Source organism: Lampris incognitus, chromosome 2 (genome assembly GCF_029633865.1).
Source record: "Lampris incognitus isolate fLamInc1 chromosome 2, fLamInc1.hap2, whole genome shotgun sequence".
Taxonomy (NCBI): Eukaryota; Metazoa; Chordata; class Actinopteri; order Lampriformes; family Lampridae; genus Lampris; species Lampris incognitus.
The window spans coordinates 99,088,907-99,115,310 of record NC_079212.1 but is presented as its reverse complement, the minus strand read 5'-3'; the positions used below and the strand labels follow the sequence as shown (position 1 = coordinate 99,115,310).

Here is a 26,404-nt window from a genome sequence, read left to right as displayed (position 1 = left end):
TCAGGAACAGACATACAGAACACAAATATGCAAAACCTGTATACAGGTTAGACCCACACAGAACCCATTACGCCACACACAGAGATGTACACAAACCACAGACAGACAAATTGTGGGAGTAAATCAGCAGCTTAATGGTCTTTTCAGATGGTAAGTGAAACTCCGCCTGTGTAACCGCTTGGATCCGCGGGGTCTCAATTCGCCCCTCATGTGAACAGACAGGCAGACAATCGCTCCGTGGGTAAACGCCAGGCGCTCTACGCATAGTAACCATGGAAACGGCTTCTGTGCACTACTGTCTCACTGCCAGTAGAACTGTATTTTTTTACAGGCTACAGCAACATATTAAAATATATCTTCTAGAAATGGGCGGCACGGTGGCGCAGTGGGTAGCGTGGTCGCCTCACAGCAAGAAGGTCCTGGGTTTGAGCCCCAGGGTAATCCAACCTTGAGGGTCATCCCGGATCGTCCTCTGTGTGGAGTTTGCATGTTCTCTGCATGGGTTCCCTCCGGGTGCTCCGGTCTCCTCCAACAGTCCAAAAGCATGTAGGTCAGGTGAATTGGCCGAACTAAATTGTCCCTAGGTGTGAATGTGTCGGCCGTGTGATGGACTGGCGGCCTGTCCAGGGTGTCTCCCAGCCTGCTGCCCAATGACAGCTGGGATAGGCTCAAGCATCCCCGCGACTCTTGAGTAAGGATAAGCAGTTTGGATAATGGACAGATGGATGGGTCTTCTAGAAATATTGAAAGAAAGTCTATAACTAAATAATACATCTACTAACTTTCAAATGTCAGCTAGTTCACTCGTGAGTTTAGCCGAGTTCAGCTGAGATACATAACTGTTTAGAAAACAGTTATGTATCTCAACTGTCGAAAAAAAGTTCAAGAAAATTCAACTCAATTTGACCTCGACAGTTTCACAGGCTCGCGCCCGCTTGTCAGCGCCCCGCCTGACAGATTGCCCGCTCACCTCCTATTCAAAATGAATTATTAAGCCGCATCATTGCTCCCCGTCTGAAAAGACCATTAGGATTTGGAAGTTACACTAAATATCGGCTGTTATCGACAGAGATGAAAATAATTCGGAAAAAAAATAAAGGCAAGAGTGTAAAGGAAAAGAGAAAAAAGGACAAACGATGGGAGAAATGAAGAAAATGAAAGGAAAGTCGAGTGAAGGTGCAGGTAATTTATGGATGAGTTTGGCTCTCAGCCTTTACTGTCAATGTCTTGTGTCTGCCTCTGTTGCTATCTCGCTCTGTCTATCCACTCATCCGTCTGTCCGCACTCCCTAAACCTGGTACTTCCATGTGGCTTGGTCTGTTTACCTGAGATTTTCTATCTTTCTATCTTGGTCTGTGTTTCTATAAATCTGTGTGTGTGTGTCTATAACTCTATGTGTAACTGAAGCAATTATTACTGATATATACCCATCCTTTATTCCCCTTTTTGTTTTGTGTTTTCTATCACCAGTCTTTTTTTCTACTTCTTCTTGAGAGCGGTTGGTGTGACAGCACCCTCAAAGTGCTGACTTCATGTTCATCACACCATTTTTATTTTCTTAAGAATCTGGATGCCAGGAGGCTTGTTTGTGTGTCTGACTGAGGTGAGTGAGTGAGAGAATGAGAGAGAGAGAGAGAGAGAGAGAGAGAGAGAGAGACAGAGAGAGAGAGAGACAGAGAGAGAGAGAGAGAGAGAGAGAGAGAGAGAGAGAGAGAGAGAGAGAGAGAGAGAGAGCGAGAGAGAGAAATCTTTGAATCGGCTATACTAAATTGTCCCTAGGTATGAATGTGTGTGTGTGTGGGCCCCGTGATGGCCTGGCAGCCTGTCCAGGGTGTCTCCCAGCCTGCTGCCCATCCCCCCGACCCTGAGAGCAGGATAAGAGGTTCAGGCAATGGAAGGATGGATGAGTAGATGACACACACACACACACACACACACACACACACACACGTCCAGCCTGACACTACAGAAGTGATGCCACACTCAGGTGGAATACTCTTTACATTTGTTCTGAATTTAATCAGCACTATGTTGCTGTGTGTGTGTGTGTGTGTGTGTGTGTGTGTGTGTGTGCGTGCTTTATTTGTGGACCCCTTCCATGGCGCAGTAGTTAAGGCTTAAATATTTCGATGGTACTTCAGTCTAACGTGTTATTGTTAAAGTGCAAACAGCACATAAAGTAAGAGGCTAATAAAACAAAATGGGCCCTATGCCTCAGTTATGTGTTGCACCAATATTAACTCAAGTTGAGGCACAGAGGAAATATCTGAAAACCTCATGCAATTAAAAAAAAAACAAGGAGGAAGAAATAGCTAAATGAATACAGCTTGTGTTAAAGGTAGTCCCTGGCTACATTTATCGTCATTAAGAGAATCCAGTTTTCAAAAGTTTTCAAGTGATGCAAGGGGAAAGCATAAGGGTTGGCTCCACTTAAATATACTATTCTTAAAAATATTCCTCTTCAAATTGCCCTTACCAATGTTTTTGCTCTAACCTTTCTTTTTTCCTTTTTTTTTCCATGTTTTGCACAGTGAATTTAGGTGACGTGAGCCCCTTATATTGAAAATAATGAGTGAACAGAGAGTTCACTTTTGGCCTCCTACTAAGTGCCAAACTTCGCTTTATTTAGTAAACGTTCACCTTGTACATGAGTAACCTCACTAAAATAAATGTCAGTGTTGAATTTTTGGTCTTTTGTTTTTACATTGATACAAGGCTGCTGGACTCAGAGGGAAAAGTTATTCAGACAAAACACTTATCCAGCACAAACTATAAACTTGTAATACTGGAGCAGGAACTAGTAGTGCCTTGCTCAGAGGTATATTAGCTATTCCAGATTTGAATCAGAAACCTAAACTGTGTTTCAGAGCTATATACCTGACTTTAACATAGAACAGAATAGCACAGAATACTCTTTATTGGTCATTTTGTACATACATACAAAGGAAATTTACTCTCTGCATTTAACCCATCCTAGCTGTGTAGCTAGGAGCAATGGGCAGCTGCAGCACCTGGGGACAAACGCCAGTTATTTCTCCCTATGCCTTGCTCATGGGCACAGGCAGGAGTATTAACCCTAACATGCATGTATTTTTTGATGGTGGGAGGAAACCGGAGCACCCAGAGGAAACCCATGCAGACACGGGGAGAACATGTAACCTCCACACAGAAAGGACCTGGGACAGCCTGGGGTTCGAACCTAGGCCCTGTGAGGACCAGCTGTGAGGCAACAGCGCTAACCACTGGGCATGGTGGCTCAGTGGTTAGCGCTGGTTGATCTCATATTTATAGGATCAACATTGCAATCCGTGTTCCTAAACAAATGTATTGGCTTCACTCATTTCGGATATTCTTTGTTCAGGTAAGCATGTTTGATTTGACCTTTGACCTGTGGTCTACAGAATAAAGCAGGAGTCACACTCATCTTTGGAACCAAATCATTGGCCAAATTATCAACGGATTACTTAACAGTCAATCTAATATGAGGGGCACAAGATCATCTGTAAAATATGACAATAAGTGTTTATCAAATTCTTTTCTCAACCTTTTCAAGTCAGGACCGCCCAGAATAATCAGGTTGGTGTTCGCGACCCCCCCCCCCCCCCCATAGCACTGGGATATTTAACTCACAACACCCCGATGCAAACATATTGATTGCTCATAAACTGTCTGTGGCAGACTGTTCAGGGATTACTGTAACAGAACACATGAAAGCTACCACACACACAGGAAGACCATTGCTTTGCCCACAGACAGGACAACTAATTCAATTTTGCCTTTAATTAGTGTTTTTAGATTTATTGAAATAACGGATTCTCATGTGCATGTACACTTTGACTCTCAAAAACACACTCAATAAAATCTATCATAAGGTAAATTATATCACTGGTACAGGCATTGTAATGTAAAAACCATTACCCAATCTAAAATATGTTATTTTACATCCAGGTGGCATGGCAGTCTAGTCCGTTGCCTACCAACACGGGGATCGCCGGTTCGAATCCCCATGTTACCTCTGGTTTGGTCGGGCGTCCCTACAGACACAGTTGGCCGTGTCTGTGGTTGGGAAGCCGGATGGTTGTCTGTGTCCTGGTCGCTGCACTAGCACCTCCTCTGGTCGGTCGGGTCGCCTCTTTGGCGGGGGGGTGGACTGGGGGGAATAGCGTGATCCTCCCACGTGCTACGTCCCCCTGGGGAAACTCCTCACTGTCAGGTGAAAAGAAGCGGCTGGCGACGCCACATGTATCGGAGGAGAAATGTGGTAGTCTGCAGCCTTCCCCAGATCAGCAGAGGGGGTGGAGCAGTGACCGGGACGGCTCGGAAGAGTGGGGTAATTGGCCGAATACAATGGGGGAGAAAAAAGGTAGAAAATTCCACACAAAAAAAAAAGTGGTATTTTATTTTTTCCCATGCCACCACGGAACTGCCGCATCGCAAATTGTGGTCCCTCCCTCATGGACAATCTGAGTAGTAGGGATGTTTAGTAGGGAGGTTTAGTAGGGCATGTGAGCTGTTATTGCTGATGTATGTCTGCAGGTACATCATATGACAATAAAGTGAATGTGCTTTTAAAGGTGACAATGATTTATGTTCAATTTCTGTAACTTTCAATGCCTGCATTGTTTTTTCATGGTGATCCAGAAATGAAGCATGATTATTATCAACTAAATGTACAGATGTTTAGTACTGTACTGTCTCTAATGTTGCTCTCTCAAAGAAGTCCAAGTATAGTGAGGGCCAGCGCAGAGTGCACCACCTTTATACTGTCATTGCACAGCAATTAAAGAGACATTACACCTATTTTTTTTGCATCAGGTTCCCGTGGGGCTGGATGGTTTCATGCTTGTTTTCTCCACAACCATCTGGCGTCCTATCGAGCTAGTCTGCAGTGTTTAAACAGTTATGATATGACTGATAAAGTGCTGATTTAATAGATAATATGAATTCTTACATTTTAATCTAATCTCGAGACCAGTAAATCTAAGTACTGCTGTATACCCTTGAAAATGTACACCCTTTCAACAAAAACGACCATATGCTATTTAACAGAAATAAAACAATGAGTCAAAGACTTCATAGATCTTTTGATGGGTTGTTCTAATCAATGTTAGCGTCAGCCGGGGGCACGTCTATTTCCCTCAGCCCTATAGTCCCTCAACCATATTACACTGAACCTAACCTTAACCTGACTTAACATCAACCTCTACCTATCCCTATCCTTAACCCAATGCTTACCTTAACCGACAGCTAAGGGCTAAGGGAATATAGGGCTGACCCCCATCAGCCAGCCCCCATTTATGATTAGCAGGGGTCCGAGGTGTCTGGCAGTGTTAGCATATTGGAAACCAATGACCTTATGAACACTAGGTGTGTCTGACTGCTCTGTTCTAATCAATGGAAGAATTACCTTGCTCATCTGTTATGCTAGCAGGGTTGCATAGGCTAATGGCTCCATGACTAGCAGGGGAGCTACCTGGCTAACAAAGAGGACCAATACTGCATGACGGACCCATAATTAGAGAATGGATTACCAAGTGTTTGCATGTGTGTAAAGTATTTAGCATGTGAGTTCACTTGCTTCAGTAATTGTTACAAATGCAAATAAAATAAACTGTGAAATACAGTCATGTCATCATTAAGTCACTTTATGATGTTGCTTTTCCTTAATTTTGTCAGTAAACTTGTCTGTTCAGAAATCAAACACACGTGTGCGCACGTGCACACACACACACACACACACACACACACACACACGCACACACACACGCTAAATGCCCTAATCTCTCTCCAAGCCAGATATCAATAAAAGGCCTTGTAACTACACATTGGCGCACAAGGACACGCTCACAGGCATACATGTGCACACACACATACACACACACACACACACACACACACACACACACACACACACACACACACACACACACACACACACACACACACACACACTGATGCAGTGAATATTTTGAGCAAGTCAAATGCAAGATTCCTAAATTACTCACAGACACAGACTCTTACACACATATACATGCTCACATAGACCAACAGGAGTACTGTTATGACTCTCACAGGAGAAATAATAAGGTTTCTGAGAGAGGGAATAATAACGAGAAAGAGGGGATATACTTCTTTTTTTCTCTTTGTTTCTTTTCTCTGCAGTTCTTTGCTTTGTTGCTGCAAAGCCCTTTGTAACAATATTGCTTTGTTAAGCGCTACCTCACTTGATTCAGGAAAAGCCATAACATAATAGTTTTAACCCGGATCCCCTAAGTCCATCTGCTTAAGTCCTGAGTGACACCAAACCCCTGCTGCCAAAGCTATATAGATCAGATTAAGAGCAAATTTAATTGTACCATGCCAATTTAAAGAGATCTTGTTTAAAATCCTGCATCAAACCTCCTTTATTCAGTTTTTACCCTTCATCCCTATCAGGTGAAGTGACTTTTTTTTCTTCTCTCTTGCCTTGAAATTTATAAAAGAATATTGCAACTAAAAAACGGTTACTTATCTGCGAAAGCATGTGTTTAAATGGACAAACTTCCAGCCACGTTCAGGATTTCATCCACATTGTGGAGTTGTGGATACATTTCATTTAACCACACATGTACTTATATCAAGTGCCAATTAAAGTGCCGCATGCCAGTTTAAGAAGATCACACATTCAAAATCCCGTATCAAATGTTGGTCTAATCGGATGTGCTCACTGTGTTTCCTGATCTCCAAATGACGGACAGAACAGTGTCTGAGGTACTTATCTACTTAGGCGCCACAGACTGGATATGTCCGTAGGAAGATGCATTTTGTGGAGCATTTCTTAAGCTTTGTCGGAGACAAGTGATCCTTATTAAAACTTGTACAACCGAGTTTGACTCAAAAATGGCATCTGTCGGTGTTAAAATGTAACACACGTTTGTTTAAAATGAACACTAGCAAAAAATTAACAAAAACAACAAATGACTGAACTTGTCAAATATACCCTTTACTAACAAAATAACATACTTTCATTTAATGACATGATTTAATAAGCTTCATTAAGTGAAATTTTCTTATGTGTAAAATCTTATCAGTTGTATGTGTTACATTATACTATTACATATTGCAGTATTCACTTTCTAGCTGGGCAAGCGTCCAACCTCCTCACATCTCCTTTCCTTTCTGTTATCCACCCCCCCTCATCCCTGCTCCTCCCTTCCACCCTTTTTCCCTCCGAACCCTCAGTCTCCACTTCCGCCTCTTCCCATTATCCCAGGTGTATATTATGAATGCAAGCAACTGGCGGTAGAAAATAATAATAATTGAAAAAAAAAAGAGTAAGAACAGAGGAGACGAGAAACGACAAGTGGGCCTCGGGTTCCCTTTAGATGTTGCAGATGATGCCTTTAATCCCGTCAATAGCTGCAATTATAGTAATTATCCCTAATGGCACCGCATTGTATTGAGCCTCTGATATGGTTAACAAATGATGCCACGTCGTCCCACCTCCACTGGGCAGAAGGGGGAAGAGAGCTTACATTCATGTTAATGAAAGCTTTTTAAAACAGAACCCACAACCTTTTTCTCAGATAACATAGATCTGAATCAGAGTCTGTTTTCAGCAGGTTTATTCATACTGAGATGTTGACACGGTGTGGTGCTCTCATGAAACACTCATTTGTAGAGGAGAATATCAAAGTTACAAAGATATTTAGATAATACCAGGTCTATTCTGCAGAAAACAAGTGTTTGCAATTAATATGAAAATAATGGGTCTCTGGATCACTGACAAATATGCCTACTGCACTCGTAAAACCATTATTATTGCTCTCTATAAGGAGTAATTTTAGTAAGAGTTGGGGAATATGTTAGAAATGGGATACATACATATTGTGAACTACACCACGATATAGGCAGTGTCAGTTCAGAAACTATAGTATAGTATGAGAAAGAGGAATACAAATTCTGGATTAGGGGCCAAAAGTTGTCAAATGAAGACAATATTTGGTTCAAAGTGATAAGAATTCAAAATATGGTAGAGAAATTGATTCTGAAAAACATAGTTTTGGACCAGCATCTACGCGCGCGCACGCACGCACGCACGCACGCACGCACACACACACACACACACACACACACACACACACCACCAACATCACCACCACCACCATGTGCAAGTGCTCAAGCCAGGACTCTCCCTCACTCGCTCACTAACTTCCAATATCTGAAAAACACACACAAACCCATACACACTGAAGTATCTGAGGTAGCTTCAAGACCCAGTACGAAGGCAGACAGGAAATAAGAGTACGGATCAATAATTCATTCAACATATGGCGGATCTAAAAATCGAGCTGCGTGTTTACTGCTTAATACAGATTACAGTCATGCACATAGTAAGACACACACATGCACAAACACAAACACACAAAGCATGCCCATACACTTAAGAAGGCTTTCATAAACGCACATAAGCATGCAAACACAGAAACACTCACAAACAAACAGAGACATCTCTTGCTGTATTTCTCTTCTCCAACGTTCTCTTCCTGCATTTCAACAGTACTTTGTCTCGGTCTTCCCTTGTCTCTGTTTTGGTTTGTTGGGTTTCTAATCTGCTCTTTCGCTCTCCTTTATTGCTTCTTTTCTGGTTCTGTTTCTCCCTCTAATTTTATATCTCTATATCTATTTTTGACTAGTACAGCCTCGCTTTCTTTCTCTCCCCCCACTATCTCCTGCCCGCCTTCGTTTTCCCTGAATTGTCTATTTCTGCCCTTCTCTTTCCCCTCCTGTCCATCTCTGGAGACAGAGACGGACAGAGAGGACACAGCACAGGAGGTGCTGGAGACTCCTGACATTGAGCTGCCTGAGCAAGATAGTGACAAACACCATTTAAGGTAATCGTTTTTTACTTATTTACAACCAAACTGGTAATTTTGGTGTACTTTGAAGCTTATTTTCCCCATGAAATGTGAGCTCTTTCTTTTCACACCGAACCCTAACCCAAGCAATTTAGGCCCCATACCTGTAGTAACACCCTGGATGGTCAGCAGGATTGCAATGTGTCAACGTGATTTATTTCATCACTGTTATTTTGTTTGTTTGTTTAGTCATGTTTACATATTGCCATCCTGCTAACAAGCCAGGGCATTTACACAGGTATGGGGCCTGAATAGCTTGGGTTAGGGTTAGGTTTGAAAAGGCAGACTTACTGAAGCTGAAACTTAAACTATACTGCATTCGGGTGGTTTATTTGAAAAAAAAAATCATACAAATGTTGTTTGATTTAGGATATTTAAGCAAGCATTGTAGAAATGTATTTTGGGGTTGTGTTCAATGTCGGAAACACTATTCCAAAAAATTCCTTCTTTTTTTTCCCTCCCCAATTGTATCCAGCCAATTACTGCACTCTTCTGAGCCATCCCGGTCACTGCTCCACCCCCTCTGCCGAGCCGGGGAGGGCTGCCGACTACCACATGCCTCCTCCGATACATGTGGAGTCGCCAGTCGCTTCTTTTCACCTGACAGTGAGGAGTTTTGCCAGGGGGGCATAGCGCGTGGGAGGATCACGCTATTCCCCCCAGTCTCCCCCCCCCGAACAGGTACCCCGACCGACCAGAGGAGGCGCTAGTGCAGCGACCAGGACACATACCCACATCCGGCTTCCCACCCGTAGACACGACCAATTGTGTCTGTAGGGACGCCTGACCAAGCTGAAGGTAACACGGGGATTTGAACCGGGACCCCCGTGTTGGTGGACAATGGAATAGACCGCCACGCTACCCGGACGCCCATTCCAACAATTTTCTGGTGAGACCTGAAATTATCTTCGTAATAACTAACAAACTTAAGATCATATAATTCATTGAATGACGACAATGAAAATAAAATGCAGATTTCTCGCAAGAAACATCATCAAAATGCATTTTAATGACGAAACTATCTTAAAATATTGCATTTTCCACTGAGAATAAAAGGCATGTCAGGCATTTTATTTTTATTTTTGCAGAAAGAAACTTGACAGTCATGTGACATGCACGCCGGCTCCACCAACGTTGGCTATAAGTTGAAATGTTGATATAAAATGTATATTTGGTTCAGAAATGTTGCGATTTTAAGGTATCTGTGGTTTGTAGATACGTAAAATGCCAACATTTTATTCTGGTGACTGGGCTGCCCCACCTTCTGAAGTTTTTCAGTCCAGCATGGAAAAAGTCTGAGAAATGTTCCCATTTAAAATGCACGAGATCAAATTTCACTGTGTGGCAAAAAAAAAGTCAGACAATAGTGGTCCAGGACATGATTCAATATGAATGAACTTATGTATGAAATTACAAGATGACCCCAGCCTTAACAATAGAACCATTAACACTGACCAAGTGTGTCTGCTCCTGTAACTATGTCTTCAGTCCACGTACTTCACATACAGGGGGCAGTACTATAGGCAGAGGCATGGGTGTGCTATGGGTTCCCCAGTTTCACCTTTAGTGCCAACTTCTATGTGGAGATAGTGGAAAAGAGGGCTCTGATGTCCTATCCAGGGACATCACCTAGCCATTGGTTCAGATTTGTGGATGACACCTGGGTTCACGTTAAATCTCTAGACCTACCACATTTCACCGACCACATCAACTCTGTGGACAGCCACATCAAGTTCACCAGGGAGGATGTGAAAAACGACAGGTTAGCCTCCTTAGACTGTGAAATTGCAATTGGTGATGGGGACAGTTGATTGTTAATGTTTACTCCAATCCAACCATACTGATCAGTACTTGTTTGACTCTCATCATCCACTGGAGCACAAACTAGGAGTCATCAGGACGCTGGACCACTGAGCTGACAATGTCCCCACTGACACAGCAGACGGGGTAGGGAAGAAATCCCACATTAAACAGGCCCTGGTTAAGTGTGGTTATCCTAACTGGGTATTTGCCAAAGTCAGGAAGACACCAAAACATTACATTAACCAATCAAAGAGAGGAAAAGGACAACAGCTGTCTGAGCATAAACCAGTGGTGATTCCATATGTGGTGGGAGTGTCGGAAAAGCTGAGACACGTATTTTCCAACATTGCGTCTCAGTTGCTTTCAAACCCCAAAACACGTTGCGCCAGAAGTTGGTCCACTCCAAGGATGGAGTCCCCCAGCACAAACAGCCCAATATAGTATATGCTGTTAAGTGTCAGGAGGATTGCCGCGACTTGTACATTGGGGAAACCAAACAGACGCTGGCCAAAAGGATGGCACAACACAGAAGAGCTAACATATCAGGCCAGGACTCCGCAGTCTACACCCATCTACAGGCAAGTGGCCACTTCTTCAAGGATGAGGATGTGCACATCCTTGATAGAGAGGAATGCGGGTTTGAACGGGGAGTCAAAAAGGCCATCTATATAAAGAGGGAACGACCATCCCTGAACCGGGGGGGGGGGGTGTACATGTGTCACCGTCTTACACCGTCTTACACCGTCTTGTGATTCCAACTATTCCCCAATCCTCTGAACAGTACACATGGCCATTGTAACTTTAGTTAATGGTCTGGGCAACTTGCATATGAAACCGATTGTTGCTTTGGTGGTTATGCCAATGTATTGTTTATAAGGGTGGGGATACCTGCAGTCAGCTGAGACTGAAAAGAGTAATTAGAGGAGTGATGAAACGTTTCTCTCAATAAACATTGAGTCCAGATGAACTGATTCAACTTATGCGAATTCCTTACCTGCATTATTGAGCACGCATAAGACAGACGATTCAATAGATTAATTTTCGCGACTATGAGTATGAAACAGCGTGATCTTGGGTGGCCATTTGTTACCTTAAAGGTCCTGAAGAACGTCCTCTTTCATCAATATGTTGAAATGCATTGCGTGCATGTGATGGAACATGATTTGATATGTTAACATGTTATCTTGTGAGGCCAGACTTAAGGCCTTTACACACCAGAGATGTGACAAATAAACGACCTGAAAATGTGAATTACTCACCTGCGAATATTTTGCATCAAAACTATTCATAATGGCAATGATAAAAAAAATTGAAAATTTGCATGATGCAAGGGCGACTCAACCCAGCAGGTTCCAGTACGCCCGCCAGGCGCACTTCCTTCATTTCGGTTCAACACAACCACCTCTGGGTTAGCAAGGGTTGCCTTGCTATCAACTCTACTACAGCCAAAAGTAAACTATACAAGCTAATCACTATCCTGATAGCCTACTTGTTCGGCGATGCTCCTCCACATGTTATCCTTGAGTTCTATTACTATTACTACTCCTACTTTCAGCTGCTCCCAGGTGATCATCCATTTCCATCTCTTCCTGTCCTCTACATCTCCCTCTGTCACGCCAGCCACCTGCATGTCTTCTCTCACCACAACTAAACCTCCTCTTTGGCCTTCCTATTTTCCTCTTCCCTGGCAGCTCCATATTCAGCATCCTTTTCCCACATGTTGTCCTTGAGTTCATTTTCTTTATAATGTTGTCATACAATACAGAGTAATGAGAAACACAAACAATCAACAGGTCTGCCATTGTCATCAGGAGTTGTGACATGACATCCATTCCGCACAGCGTAATTGGTTGATGCCTGTACTCACGGTGTGAAAGCTCAGAAAAATCAACCTTGTTCCAGAAAAAAAAACAAGTGGCTTTTCACCACATAATAGTCACATTTTGTGTGAAAGTACTTATGACAAAAACAAGTTTGAAAAAATATATTGACATGCGAAATAATTGCACAAAAAAACAAACACCCCCATTGTGTAAAGGCCTTTACAATGCCACGAAAAAGTATTTGCCCTTCCCTGATTTACTCTATTTTTGCAAATTTGGCACAATGAATGGTTTCAGATCTTCACACAAAATGTAATAGGACAAGGAGAACCTGAGTAAGCACGAAATTGTTTTTAACACTAGAACGACCAAGATTTCACTCCTACCTAAAATGACCATGGGCGGTCAAAATTACCGCCGGATTTTAAACTCTATATTCTGTCAAGATAAATACCCAGTTGAGATATTAATGCATTGTATATGTTAGGGTGTCTGTTAGGAAATGACTGAAACCAAAATTAAAAATTTTACAACTATAATACCATTTTTAAACAATTTCAACTTCAGAGCGGCATGGTCAAAATTAAATAGCAAAATTGAAAAAGTGAAAATAGTACCTGAAAAACAAAATGGAAAACACATACAAACGTAACAAGGCCTATAAAACATGAAATGTAAAAAAAAAAAGAACTGAAAATAGCCACTGAAACAGTCCCAAACAACGACCGGAACTTAACAACTACTATAACGACCATGGGCGGTCATTTGGTTTTTAAACTCTATAGTCTGTCAAAATAAATACCCAATTGAGATATTAATGCATTACATATGTTAATATGTCTGTTAAGAAATTACTGATACCAAAATTAACATTTTAACAACTTAAATACTATTTTTCAAACAACTTAAAAATCACCGCTGTCCAACACCTGTAAATACTGCAACACCTCGGTGGTAGTCATGGTGTGTCTGTAACGGCATCTGTAACCAGACATGTTGGCAATAATCAAAAATCAAATTTAGACTATTACTCTGCACTGGAGAATGCTAGTTTGTTTCTAGGACAGAGCAATAAACTTCGCGAAGGAAATTATGTGACCAACACACATCATAAATAGTGATCTGAAGCGCATGATCATGTGCAAATTACGTGCGGTCATTTTGACCGGTCATGGTCGTTTTAGGTAGATCTTATCATAACTTTTTTTTTCTTGTGCAATTGATCTAAAACTCATTTTAATGCAAATACATGCAGTTTTAGGAGCATTCAGGGAGCAGCAGGTCTGTATCTTTTTTTTTTCTTTTTTTCACACACTTATTAAACTTTGAAAATCCAAAACGGTCAAAATGACCAGCTTGGTCACTGTAAAGAAATCACCAAGACTGCCTTTTTTCATTTACGTAACATATCTAAAATTCGGTCTTTTCTCTCCATGGCTGACGCAGAGATTCTAATACATGCATTTGTTTCATCCAGACTTGATTACTGTAATGTTCTGTTCTCAGGTCTGCCACATTCTAGTACTAAAAGTCTTCAGATGGTTCAGAATGCTGCTGCTGGAATCCTAACTAAAACTAGGAAATTTGACCATATTACACCAATTCTTGCCTCCCTTCATTGGCTTCCTATCCATGTTAGATCAGAATACAAGGTGCTTCTGCTGACTTATAAAATCCTAAATGGGCTTGCTCCATCCTACCTGTCTGATCTCCTTAAACCTTACATGCTATCTCGAGCACTTCATTCTCAAAATACAGGGCTCCTGTGTTTACCCAAAGTTAAAAAGAAGTCAGCTGGTGGCAGGGCCTTTTCCTATCGGGCTCCATTTTTGTGGAATAAACTGCCTGCTGCCATCAGACAACCGGAATCTGCTGAGTCCTTTAAATCCAAACTTAAAACTCATCTTTTTGCCTTAGTTTACAATTAGTTGCCTTTGAGTGCTTCACAACCTGTACTGGATGGCGGGTTGGTTTTCTGTCTCAATTAATTTACCAACCACTCTTCTGCCGACGAGATTATCGAGTTTAGATTATGACGAATTTATGACTTAATTGATTATGGCTAATGACTATTGCAAACTGTTCTCTTCTCTAACATGTCTTTGCTCTCTCTCTGAATGATGTCTTCTCCTTTCTCTTTTTCTGTGTTTGAATGGTGTCATGTGAGTCTCTCTTGCATGCATGTGCAGTCGGTTCTCCTCCCAGGTCTCCGTGGTGATGGTGGCCGCCATTTGGATGCTGCCTGCCCTTCCACTCCTCACCTAAGTTTTTCTTATTACATGATGATGCTGGTCGCGTACCTTGGGTCCTGGACTGCTCCGTTGGCACGTGGACACTGCTTGGCATCCTGTGCATCATGTTCTTCATAAATTGTATGTCCATTATAATTGTGTTATCCTCTTTCAATGTTGTATTATGTAAATTGAGTGAACACAACATCCATTGCACGCTGTCCGTCTTGGGAGAGAGATCCCTCCTCTGTTGCTCTCCCTGAGGTTTCTTCCTATTTTTTCTCCCTGTTAAAGGGGTTTTTTAGGGAGTTTTTCCTTATCCGATGAGAGGGTCTAAGGACAGGATGTTGTGTTGCTGTTAAGCCCACTGAGGCAAATTTGTAATTTGTGATATTGGGCTATACAAATAAAATTGATTTGATATGATCGTTTCATTTATTGAAGGAAAAAAATGACCTCACATCTATAACACCCATGTGGAAAAAGTAATTGTCCCCCTGGTTGTGCAACCTTTAGTAGCAACAATTGCAACGCTTCCTATAATTGGAGATCAGGCTTTTACATCATTGTGGGAGAATTCTGGCCCACTCTTCTTTGCAGAATTGTTGTAATTCAGCAACATTTGAGCGTTTTTGAGCATGAAGTGCTCATTTAAGGTCCTGCAATGGCATCTCGAAGGGGTTCATGTCAGGACAACTCAGCAACTTTTTTTCTAATCTCTTCTGGAATTTGTTTTGATGGTGGCATAGGGTGCTGCACGTTGACACCCAGTAGACCACTTCATATTGATGGTAGGGTTCTATATGAGTCATGTTTAGATCCAACTGGGCTGGCAGTAATCAAGCCTGTGTGTGTCTGCTGTAACTGAATCCAATTCTCAATTAAATTTAGTTAATTGGTTGATTGAGTAACTAAGGGGGCAATCACTTTTACATGAAAGGTCAGTTGGTGTTGGATAAACCTTTTTCCTTAAATAAATACAATGATAATTTAAAACTGAATTTTGTGTTTCCTCGAGTTCTATTCATCTTATTTTACATTTTGTATGACGATCTGAAACAATTAAGAGTGACAGCTATGCAAAAGTGCAGGAAATCAAGGAGGCAAATACTTTTTCTCAGCACTATATATGTGTATTCTCATATGTGGTGTAGCCACATTTAGCCCTATTTGCATTGTATGCATGTGACACAATGTTGTCCATCAACAGGAACTACATAAATAAGTTACACGCAAATGTTTTGTGAGACTGGATTGGAAAAGGAGCCCCTCAAAAGTCACCAACAGAGAGAAGAATGTTTCTCTCATTTACTGTCTCCATTCAGATTCTCAACACATCCTAGGATTTGACGCAAACATCTTTCTGTTGCTAAACCTGCAACCCTGACCATTAGGCAACCCACCTCGCTCATCAAGATGACCCAAACAGTTGCCCTGCATATCTGCAAGCCTTGAAGGGCACCAACTGACCTCATAGAGTGTGATGATCCCATTAGTCTCATTAGGAGCTTTCCACTGCATGAAAATCTTCTCTTCATAAGGGGTGTTCTGGAGGGACTCCATTGGCACTGAACCAGGTACTGCAGAGAGACAATGAGAAAGAAAGATATGAAGAGAGGGAGAGATTAAACACTTTGTGGAGAATACTATAAATAACAACCTGCAGCATTCCTTACTGCTTGATTCATTGTTGGGACAAGCATTGCTTTGCCAGAAAACACTGCTGAGTTGTAGTTAATGACCATACAGCTTGTTGAATTGAATTTGATTAAACATTTTCACATTCTGTTCTGCTTTTTAATTCCATTTTGCTTTTGCTCACATTGCTCCATGATAGTTTGTTCTGGGCCAGATGAGTGTTAGAAAACTTCAAAACTCAGAACTCCGCCATTAAAAAAAAAGTGACTGATTCTCTTTGAGATTGAGTGACAGCACATACTTAAAACTAGATTAATTCTTGGTGCTTGGTTAAAAGCATACTCTGTGAAATTGGTAGACAAATCACATCTTCTTTTTCTTTTTTTCCTTTTTATTAAATGTTTGTTCTGTGACCCACTATTCCTGTTGAAACCATTTAAAAGTCACCAAAGGGATTAAAAATATTCTGTCTGATATAATGTATTAATATTTAAAGCAAAATAATCCAACCCAAACGATAAATTCATTTGGAAAATGGCTTCAGCTAAATGCCAGAAAGTACAAAACGGAAACCTTCTGACAACTACAGTAGGCTTCCATTACTTTATAAAACATGCAAAACACCGTACTGTTTTCAGCGACAAATTGATCGTGTGAGTTTGATGCACCACAGCATTTCCTTAATAACATGCAAATAGTTTTCCAACATCCACATTTTCTAAAAAACATCGAGTGCAAGGAAAATCTCCAGTATGAGTAATTTGAAATCTCTTCCTACTTCTTAGAACAATGTAGAACAATGAAGTTGTCTATCTGTCTATCTATATCTGTCAGTCTATGTGGTATCTATGATGCCACACAAAACGTATTTCTTGTGCAGGTGGCTAGACAGCACTATTCATCAAAAACGTAACAGATTCAAATGTTTAAATGCCAGAGGGAGTTATCTCACACACACACACACACACACACACACACACACACACACACACACACACACACACACACACACACACACAGGCACACAGAGACTAAGGGAGAAGCCATATTTTGATTAGTAATTCCAAAGGTGTTGATTAAGTCCCCAGCTTGTGGAGCATATCAAATTACCCTAACAAAGAAACATAATTAGTTGCTGCCATTTCTATTCAACACCTTATCACTCACTCTGTGTGTGTGTGTGTGTCTGTGTGTGTGTGTGTGTGAGAGAGAGAGAGAGAGAGAGAGAGAGAGAGAGAGAGAGAGAGAGAGAGAGAGAGAGAGAGAGAGAGAGAGAGAGAGAGAGAGAGAGAGAGAGAGAGAGAGAGAGAGAGAGAGAGAGAGAGAGAGAGAGAGAGAGTGTCTGCATACAACTTCTATAATTTGTGATAATTTATAATGTGTGTTTTCCTATGTATTTTGAGGGCAGACAGACGAAAACAGTCCTCAGTGAAAAGATAATGGTGGCTGTAACACATTAATCATAACTTGATTAACTTTCAGCATGCCAAACATTGAATGGTGTTTCATTACGTCAACAGCTGTCTCTCCCTTCCTCTCTAGGTTTCTCCTTCTCTCCCTTATCCGTCCATATATGTTTTACCATCTGTCTCTCTCTTGTTTGTATGTGTGTCCCTGTATGTGTCAATTAAAAAAAGGACAGTTCACTAACATGTTACCATGTTTTATTGTTTTTTCCCTCTTTCATTTTCCTGATTTTGTCCCTGTCCGTCTTACCTTTCTCAATAATTCTTTATCATCTTTATTGAACAATAAATGATAATGATCATTTATCGAAATTATTGCTGTTCTGTTCTTTTCTCAGGGTTCTAAGCTCGTTTAGAAGTTAATAATTCACTCTTTCATCATTTCTTCTTTAAATATAGTTTCTTTAGTGCTAGGGTATCGAGACATAAGACAAAAAGGGAAACAGTGTTTCTTTATGCAAAGAGTCTAAAATCGGACTTATATTTTACACAGGAAACACATTCAGGGCCAAACAATTCCAGTTTCTGCAAAGCACTACGAGGTGAGGAGACGTGGCTTCCTCATGGAACAAAACGCTCTAAAGGTGTTTTAAAGTTAATGCACAAATTCAGTGGGGAAGTTTTATTTTCATTATCTGATCGACCTGATCTTTTTTTTTCTTTTGGTTATGATAAGTTGCATTTATGTGGTAAAATCTATAGTTATATCAATAAAAAATATAGAATTTATTGAAATAACAAACAACAAAATTGACTATATATGTTTTTAAATATACAAATATGAAAATATATTATACACTACCGTTCAAAAGTTTGGGATCACCCAAACAATTTTGTGTTTTCCATGAAAAGTCACACTTATTCACCACCATATGTTGTGAAATGAATAGAAAATAGAGTCAAGACATTGACAAGGTTAGAAATAATGATTTGTATTTGAAATAAGATTTTTTTTACATCAAACTTTGCTTTCATCAAAGAATCCTCCATTTGCAGCAATTACAGCATTGCAGACCTTTGGCATTCTAGCTGTTAATTTGTTGAGGTAATCTGGAGAAATTGCACCCCACGCTTCCAGAACCAGCTCCCACAAGTTGGATTGGTTGGATGGGCACTTCTTTGAGCAGATTGAGTTTCTGGAGCATCACATTTGTGGGGTCAATTAAACGCTCAAAATGGCCAGAAAAAGAGAACTGTCATCTGAAACTCGACAGTCTATTCTTGTTCTTAGAAATGAAGGCTATTCCATGCGAGAAATTGCTAAGAAATTGAAGATTTCCTACACCGGTGTGTACTACTCCCTTCAGAGGACAGCACAAACAGGCTCTAACCAGAGTAGAAAAAGAAGTGGGAGGCCGCGTTGCACAACTGAGCAAGAAGATAAGTACATTAGAGTCTCTAGTTTGAGAAACAGACGCCTCACAGGTCCCCAACTGGCATCTTCATTAAATAGTACCTGTTAGAGCCTGTTTGTGCTGTCCTCTGAAGGGAGTAGTACACACCGGTGTAGGAAATCTTCAATTTCTTAGCAATTTCTCACATGGAATAGCCTTCATTTCTAAGAACAAGAATAGACTGTCGAGTTTCAGATGACAGTTCTCTTTTTCTGGCCATTTTGAGCGTTTAATTGACCCCACAAATGTGATGCTCCAGAAACTCAATCTGCTCAAAGAAGTGCCCATCCAACCAATCCAACTTGTGGGAGCTGCTTCTGGAAGCGTGGGGTGCAATTTCTCCAGATTACCTCAACAAATTAACAGCTGGAATGCCAAAGGTCTGCAATGCTGTAATTGCTGCAAATGGAGGATTCTTTGACGAAAGCAAAGTTTGATGTAAAAAAAATCTTATTTCAAATACAAATCATTATTTCTAACCTTGTCAATGTCTTGACTCTATTTTCTATTCATTTCACAACATATGGTGGTGAATAAGTGTGACTTTTCATGGAAAACACAAAATTGTTTGGGTGATCCCAAACTTTTGAACGGTAGTGTATATATTTTATATTTGAACTACTTTGGTTCTCCTTGCCCACTATGTCCTGTTGTCAATTCCGCCTTGGTGTTTGTATGTTTTGTCTTTGTGTGAGAGTTTTTATACTGGCTGCAAACTAATTTCCCTGCAAGGGACAATAAAGATACTTTGACTTTGACTTTTTTAAATAATATTAGGAAGAGACTCTAATGTCACATTGAATGATGGCATTGACAGCCTGCTAAATCACATGTAGTCTCCAATGCTCCAATGACAGAACTTATGTTTAGGCTAGACTTAAAAGATATATGGAGACTCAAACACCCTAACAAGATATATTTCATGTGGAAAAACAAAATTGGTTCTGTTAAATGACAAATAAGCCTTCGGCTAATTTCGACTTCATTAATAGAGTTTATATTTTACCTGCTCCGCTATCTGACCATCGAATAATTTTGCTAGATATCAGTCTTGTCTTCCCATTGTAAAGTCAAGAAAAGCAATGTATACTGCAAACTCACTGATTCACTTTTATCCAATGATTTATTAGAATGAAGTTAAAAAGCAATTATGGAATATAGCCATTGAGGATTCATTTGGAAAAAAATTGGGAACTTCTTAAATTTGAACTTGGGAAACTGGAGCCAAGATAACCAGAGCAAAAATTAAAAGAGAGTTAATCTAAGACATAATTTACTTTAACAACATCTTAATATCCATTATTTCCATTATCCAAACCGCGTATCCTGCTCTCGGGGTCGCGTGGCTGTTGGGAGCCTACCCAAGAGGTAAATAAAACTGGCAGAATTACAACTCTATACATATCCATCCATTTTCTGTGCCGCTTATCCTGCTCTCAGGGTCACGGGGATGCTAGAGCCTATTCCAGCAGTCATTGGGCGGCAGGCGGGGAGACACCCAGGAAAAGGCCGCCAGGCCATATATATATATATATATATATATATATATATATATATACACACACACATTCTACAAATCCCTGTATAATCTAAACTTGTCAGTTACAACAATAGAACAATTTATGGATCATGTAAGTGAAGTCAAAAAAATTTGCAAAGATCATAACACATTTGACCTACCCAGATAAAATTCAGTCACGATATGGAAAAAAAAAAAGGAGTGGCGAAATGAGCCGCTCTCTCAGGAGCGAGTGAACCAATTACAAGGTGTTTTAATGTTTAACTGCACAATGATGTGTGGATGTGTGGATGTGTGTGTGTGTCTTTGTGAATTAATTAATTAACTGTACAGCGCTTTGAGCGGCTGTTGCAGCTAGAAAAGCGCTATGTAAAATGCAACTTGATTGATTGACATAGTATGTCTGGCAGGCATACACTAACTATCTATCTATCTATCTATCTATCTATCTATCTATCTATCTATATCTATATCAATATATATTTAAATATATCAGTATATAAGACTAGTATTAGATCCATCCATTATCCAAACCACTTATTCTTACTCAGGGTCGCAGGGATACTGGAGCCTATCCCAGCAGTCATTGGGCGGCAGGCGGGGAGAGATTAGGTTTTATTCTTTTTCTGGACTTTTACAAGGCTTTCGACACTATTGAGCATAACTATGTATAAAGCATTGGAGATATTCAGTTTAGGAAGAACTTTTAGAAATGCAATTAGAACCTCATATAAAAATACAAATAGTTCTATCCAACTGCCACTTTGTACTTCCAAAAGATTTAATATTAAATGAGGCCTTAGGAAAGGGTGTCCAGTCTCACCATATGTATTTTTAATTGCAGTATCAAAGGTATTTCCATTGCAGAAAAAAACAATATATATTAGTCAACTTGCAGATGATTTCACACTGTTGATATAGCTGTTAAAGAAAAGGTGAAATATCATGGTGTAATCATAATAAAAGATCAACAATCTAGAGGAATGGAGAAATTTAATCCTTTTTATAAAAGTGTTACAGAAGAGGTTTAATATATGGCTCCAAAGGGATTTATCTATCTCTGGCAGGTCACGGATAACTAAAGTAGAAGGGCTCTCTCCAATTTACATGACTATAACTTTGGATGCACCCACAAAATAAATAAAGTTATATTTAAACTTTATTTGGAAAAACAAGGCTCATCATATAAAAAGTGTATTGATGAGTAAACATTACAAAGGTGGCATCAATACACTGGATTTTTCAGCGCTGAATACCAACTTTAAAATTAAATAGATTAAATCTTATTTTAAGAACTCATCTTGAGTTTGGATTTTGATACCCACTCGTGTTTTTAGTTCAGTTGGTGGTCCACAGACATGTTTAAAATGTAACTTCAATATCGCTAAGATTCCCCTGAAACTTTCAGTGTTTTATGGACAAATGTTAAGCTGGTGCTTACTCTACAAACATATTTTTTTACCGTGGCACACCATTTGGGAATCTCTGGCCGTAAGAACAGGCATGGGCTCAAGTCCATGGATACTGGGATGGCCAGCACTTTACCTGTTCCCCCGTCCATAGGTTTAGTGGTTGTGTCAGGAAGGGCATCAGAAGTAAAATTCTGCCAAATCAATATGCAGATTGACAAGACCATACCAGATCAGTCAAGGCTCCATACTGGATTGGTCAAGGCCCGGGTTAACAACGGCCATCATTGGTGCTGTGCCCACACAGGGTACCAATGTAAACTATAGAATCCACTGTGGTGACCCCTGAGTAACTGGAAATAAGCCGAAAGCAGAAGAAAACGATTCGATGCTATAGCCAGTGGTGCTATAATGCTTTTACTATCAACTCCAAAAGGTAAAGAAAGTATAGTTCCTTCTACAACATGTAAATTTATGCAGAGTGTTCATCGTTAAGTAATAAAGCGATTAATAAATGTATAAGGAATGTAACTTTGAGAGATGTGGTTACCATACATGCTGCTGTCTACTACTGGAACAACATCTATGAAATATTTACTGGAAATGGTTTTGGCTGTTAGCAAAATATTATATATATATACATACACATTTATATTTACTAACTAAAAAAGTAAAAGAGCTATCTTTAAAAATAATGCATGGATGTTATCCAGTAACAACTTGCTTCACTTAATACAAGCTAGATTTCGACACCAACTGCTGTGTTAAAGAGACTTCATTAAATGTGCTTTGGGAATGTCTGAATACCAAAATCTTTTGGACCGATATGGTGAATTTTATACACAGAAACGCTTACAGTGATGAATGTATTGTTTGGGGTAAAGAAGGATGACCTTAATAATATAGGTGATTTGTACTTTACCAATCTTATCTTATTTCTCAGCAAATATCACATACACACCAGCAAATTCTCTGACCAATGGCCAAATTTTATGTTTTTTACAGCCATTTTTAATATTTATTTTGAAACTTTTAAATATTGCGCAAACATTAAACCCAAGAAGAGTCTGTGTGTTTTCCAAAGGAACTGACTCAAGTGCAACTGGACTTGGTATATATCCGTGAAGACGTTTCGCCTCTCATCCAAGAGGCTTCATCAGTTCGTGCCTTTCTGACTAGACCAAGCTAGTCTGACTGTCTGGTGATGAATCTCAAATATTTATCCTAGCTATTGATGTCCATGGCTCTTTGTGTTCCAATGTTTAGCCACGCCATTCGTTATCAGAGCTATTGATGTGCATGGCTCTTTGTGATCCGATGTTCTAACGTCTTCACGGATATATACCAAGTCCAGTTGCACTTGATTCAATTCCTTTGGATAGCCATGACCTGGATGAATGAGAACATTCACAGACAGTCTGTGTGTTGGTAAAAAATATTCTTTGATTGAAACCTGAACCCTGAGCACATCTATTCACTTTATGTATTGCGGTTCCATTTGACGATACTATATTCTTTGTTTTCTGTAATGCTTGTCTCCTGTTACACAACAGTAAACTTTGTATATTTCAAATGTTTTCTCAAAAAATAAAAAATAAAAATAAAAATGGTCCTCAGATTCATTCCTCTGAGCCAAAGTACAAACGCAAAGAACTTCATGAAAATGGAGCAGGAGGCCTATTGAAGAGTATTAACACCAACTGCACCACTTACATATTCAAAATAATCACCTTCAAAATTATATGTTAGTACTATATGTCACAGCCTCTCGCCCTTGACATCAAAGCGATCGCCCTTGAAACCTGCTACACCAGCTGACACCTGCTACGCCAGCTGACACTTGCTACGCCAGCTGACACCTGCTGACCCCCCCTTCACCCCGGCAATTGCCCTCACCCTTAAAAGGCCTCCACTAAGGACCAGTCTTCGCTGGAACGTCGCCATTCATGGACTTCTGCCTGCCTGCCACAGAGCCACCTCCTGCTCTACCCCCGACATCGGTCACTTCAATAAAGACTGGATTATTCCCTTACCTGGTTGTCCCGTCTGCTTTTGGGTTCCTTCCCGATACGTGGCAGTACGTTCCAGCCACTCTGGACCCAGCAGACCATTCCACCACAGACCTGGCCACGGTCTACCAGGCTGTAGCCAACCAGGAATCGGTCCTCGGCCAGCACAGCCAGGTGCTACAGGGGATGGCTGACGCCCTCCGTGGGCTCAGCTCAAAGATCTCCGGAATCCAGACCCAACTTAGTGCCTCCGCTAGCCCGGGATGCGCCCCTCCAGCTCCGCCACCCCCAGCGCCATCAACTTCGGCTAAGGAACCATGGGTTGCCCCGCCCGATAAGTATGATGGAGATTTTGGACTTTGTCGCCCCTTTTTGATGCAGTGTGAGATTATGTTTAACCAGCAGCCCCAGTCATACTCCACGGATGGAGCCAAAGTCGCTTACATCATGGGTCTTCTCCGGGGAAGCGCCCTGGATTGGGCTACTGCGGTGTGGGAGATGCGGGCCTCCACTTCCTCATCCTACGCTGAGTTCACCACTGCTTTTCGCCATGTTTTTGATCATCCCGTGCGGGGAAAGGATGCGTCAAAAAGACTGATCTCTCTCCGCCAGGGTTCCCGCAGCGTCGCTGACTACTCAGTTGAGTTCCATACGCTATCAGCGGAGAGCGGATGGAACAATGAGTCCCTCCAGGCCGGCTTTTCCAACAGGCTAAGTGAATCCATAAAGGACGAATTGGTTTCCTACCCTGAGCCTGGAGGGTTGGAGGAATTGGTTACCCTGGCCATTCGTGTGGACAACCGTCTCCGGGAGCGGAGGCGAGAGAGGACGTGCCGCTTTCCTGGTCACAACAACTTACCACGGGCCACACCTCCAAACTCTGGGGGCCGAGCTCGCTTGACTGAGGTTGCCGTCCTCCGAGAAAGCCCGAGGCGTGACTCTTCCCCAGCTTCGGAGCCGATGCAACTCGACAGCTTCCGGCTCAACCTGGAGGAGCGTCAACGCCGCATCACCAAGAACAGCTCCTTGTATTGTGGTCAGCCTGGTCACTTTCTTGCCTCCTGCCCTCACCGTTCCGTCAAAATAGCAGGCTCACGAGGGAGGGGGAGGATCCTCGTGAGCCCAACTGTCTGCCCTCTGTCTCCTCGTCCACGTACCCAGTTGCAAGCCACCATCAGTTTTAAAGGTCAGTCCACTAAACATTTGGCTTTAATTGACTCTGGAGCTGATGAAAGCTTTTTGGATGCAAGTGTTGTGAAGCAGCGTCTGTCATGCCATATGCCTCCAGTCTGCTCCGCCTCAGTCTGTCCCCTGTCAGGTGTCAAGCTCTGAGACCTCTGACCTGTCACTGGTGCCTCCAGAGTACCATGACCTCCAAGCCGTGTTCAACAAGCAGCAAGCTCTCTCCTTGCCTCCTCATCGCCCCTATGATTGCGCTATTGACCTGCTTCCGGGCGCTCCCCTCCCCAGCAGCCGCCTATATAGCCTCTCCAAGCCTGAGCGGGAGTCCATGGAGAGGTACATCAAGGACTCCTTGGCTGCTGGTCTTATTTGCCCGTCATCATCACCCCTTGGTGTGGGGTTCTTTTTTGTGGCCAAGAAGGACAAGACCCTCCGGCCGTGTATTGACTATAGAGGCCTCAATAACATCACAGTCAAGAATAAGTACCCTCTGCCCCTCGTGACTTCTGCTTTTGATTCTCTCCAGGGAGCCACAGTGTTCACTAAACTAGACCTCCACAATGCTTACCACCTGGTCCGGGTTCGAGACGGAGATGAATGGAAGACTGCCTTCAACACCCCCCTGGGGCATTTTGAATATCTGGTGATGCCGTTTGGTCTCACTAATGCCCCAGCTGTCTTCCAGAGTCTGGTCAATGACGTCCTACATGACATGTTGGATCGTTTCGTTTTTGTTTACCTGGATGATATCCTGATTTTTTCCAGAGACCTGTCAGAGCATGTCATGCATGTCCGCCAAGTCCTTCAACGGCTTCTGGAGAACCGCCTTTTTGTAAAAGCAGAGAAGTGCGAATTCCATGCCCCTTCAGTCACCTTCCTGGGCTACATCGTGGCCGATGGGCAGGTGAGAATGGACCCCGCCAAGGTCAGAGCGGTTCTTGAGTGGCCAAGCCCGACCAGCCGTAAGCAGCTTCAGAGGTTCCTCAGGTTTGCCAACTTCTACAGACGGTTCATCCGCAACTACAGCCACGTT

General features: G+C 41.6%; 1 protein-coding gene across 1 annotated transcript in view; it reads right to left on the bottom strand.

The window, feature by feature from the left end:
- ptprt (protein tyrosine phosphatase receptor type T) overlaps nucleotides 1–26,404 on the bottom strand; it is a 442,632-nt gene that overhangs the window by 266,223 nt on the left and 150,005 nt on the right. The window contains exon 10 of the mRNA XM_056300890.1: nucleotides 16,225–16,334. Coding sequence (XP_056156865.1) covers nucleotides 16,225–16,334 — 110 coding nt within the window. The remainder of the gene's footprint in view (nucleotides 1–16,224; nucleotides 16,335–26,404) is intronic.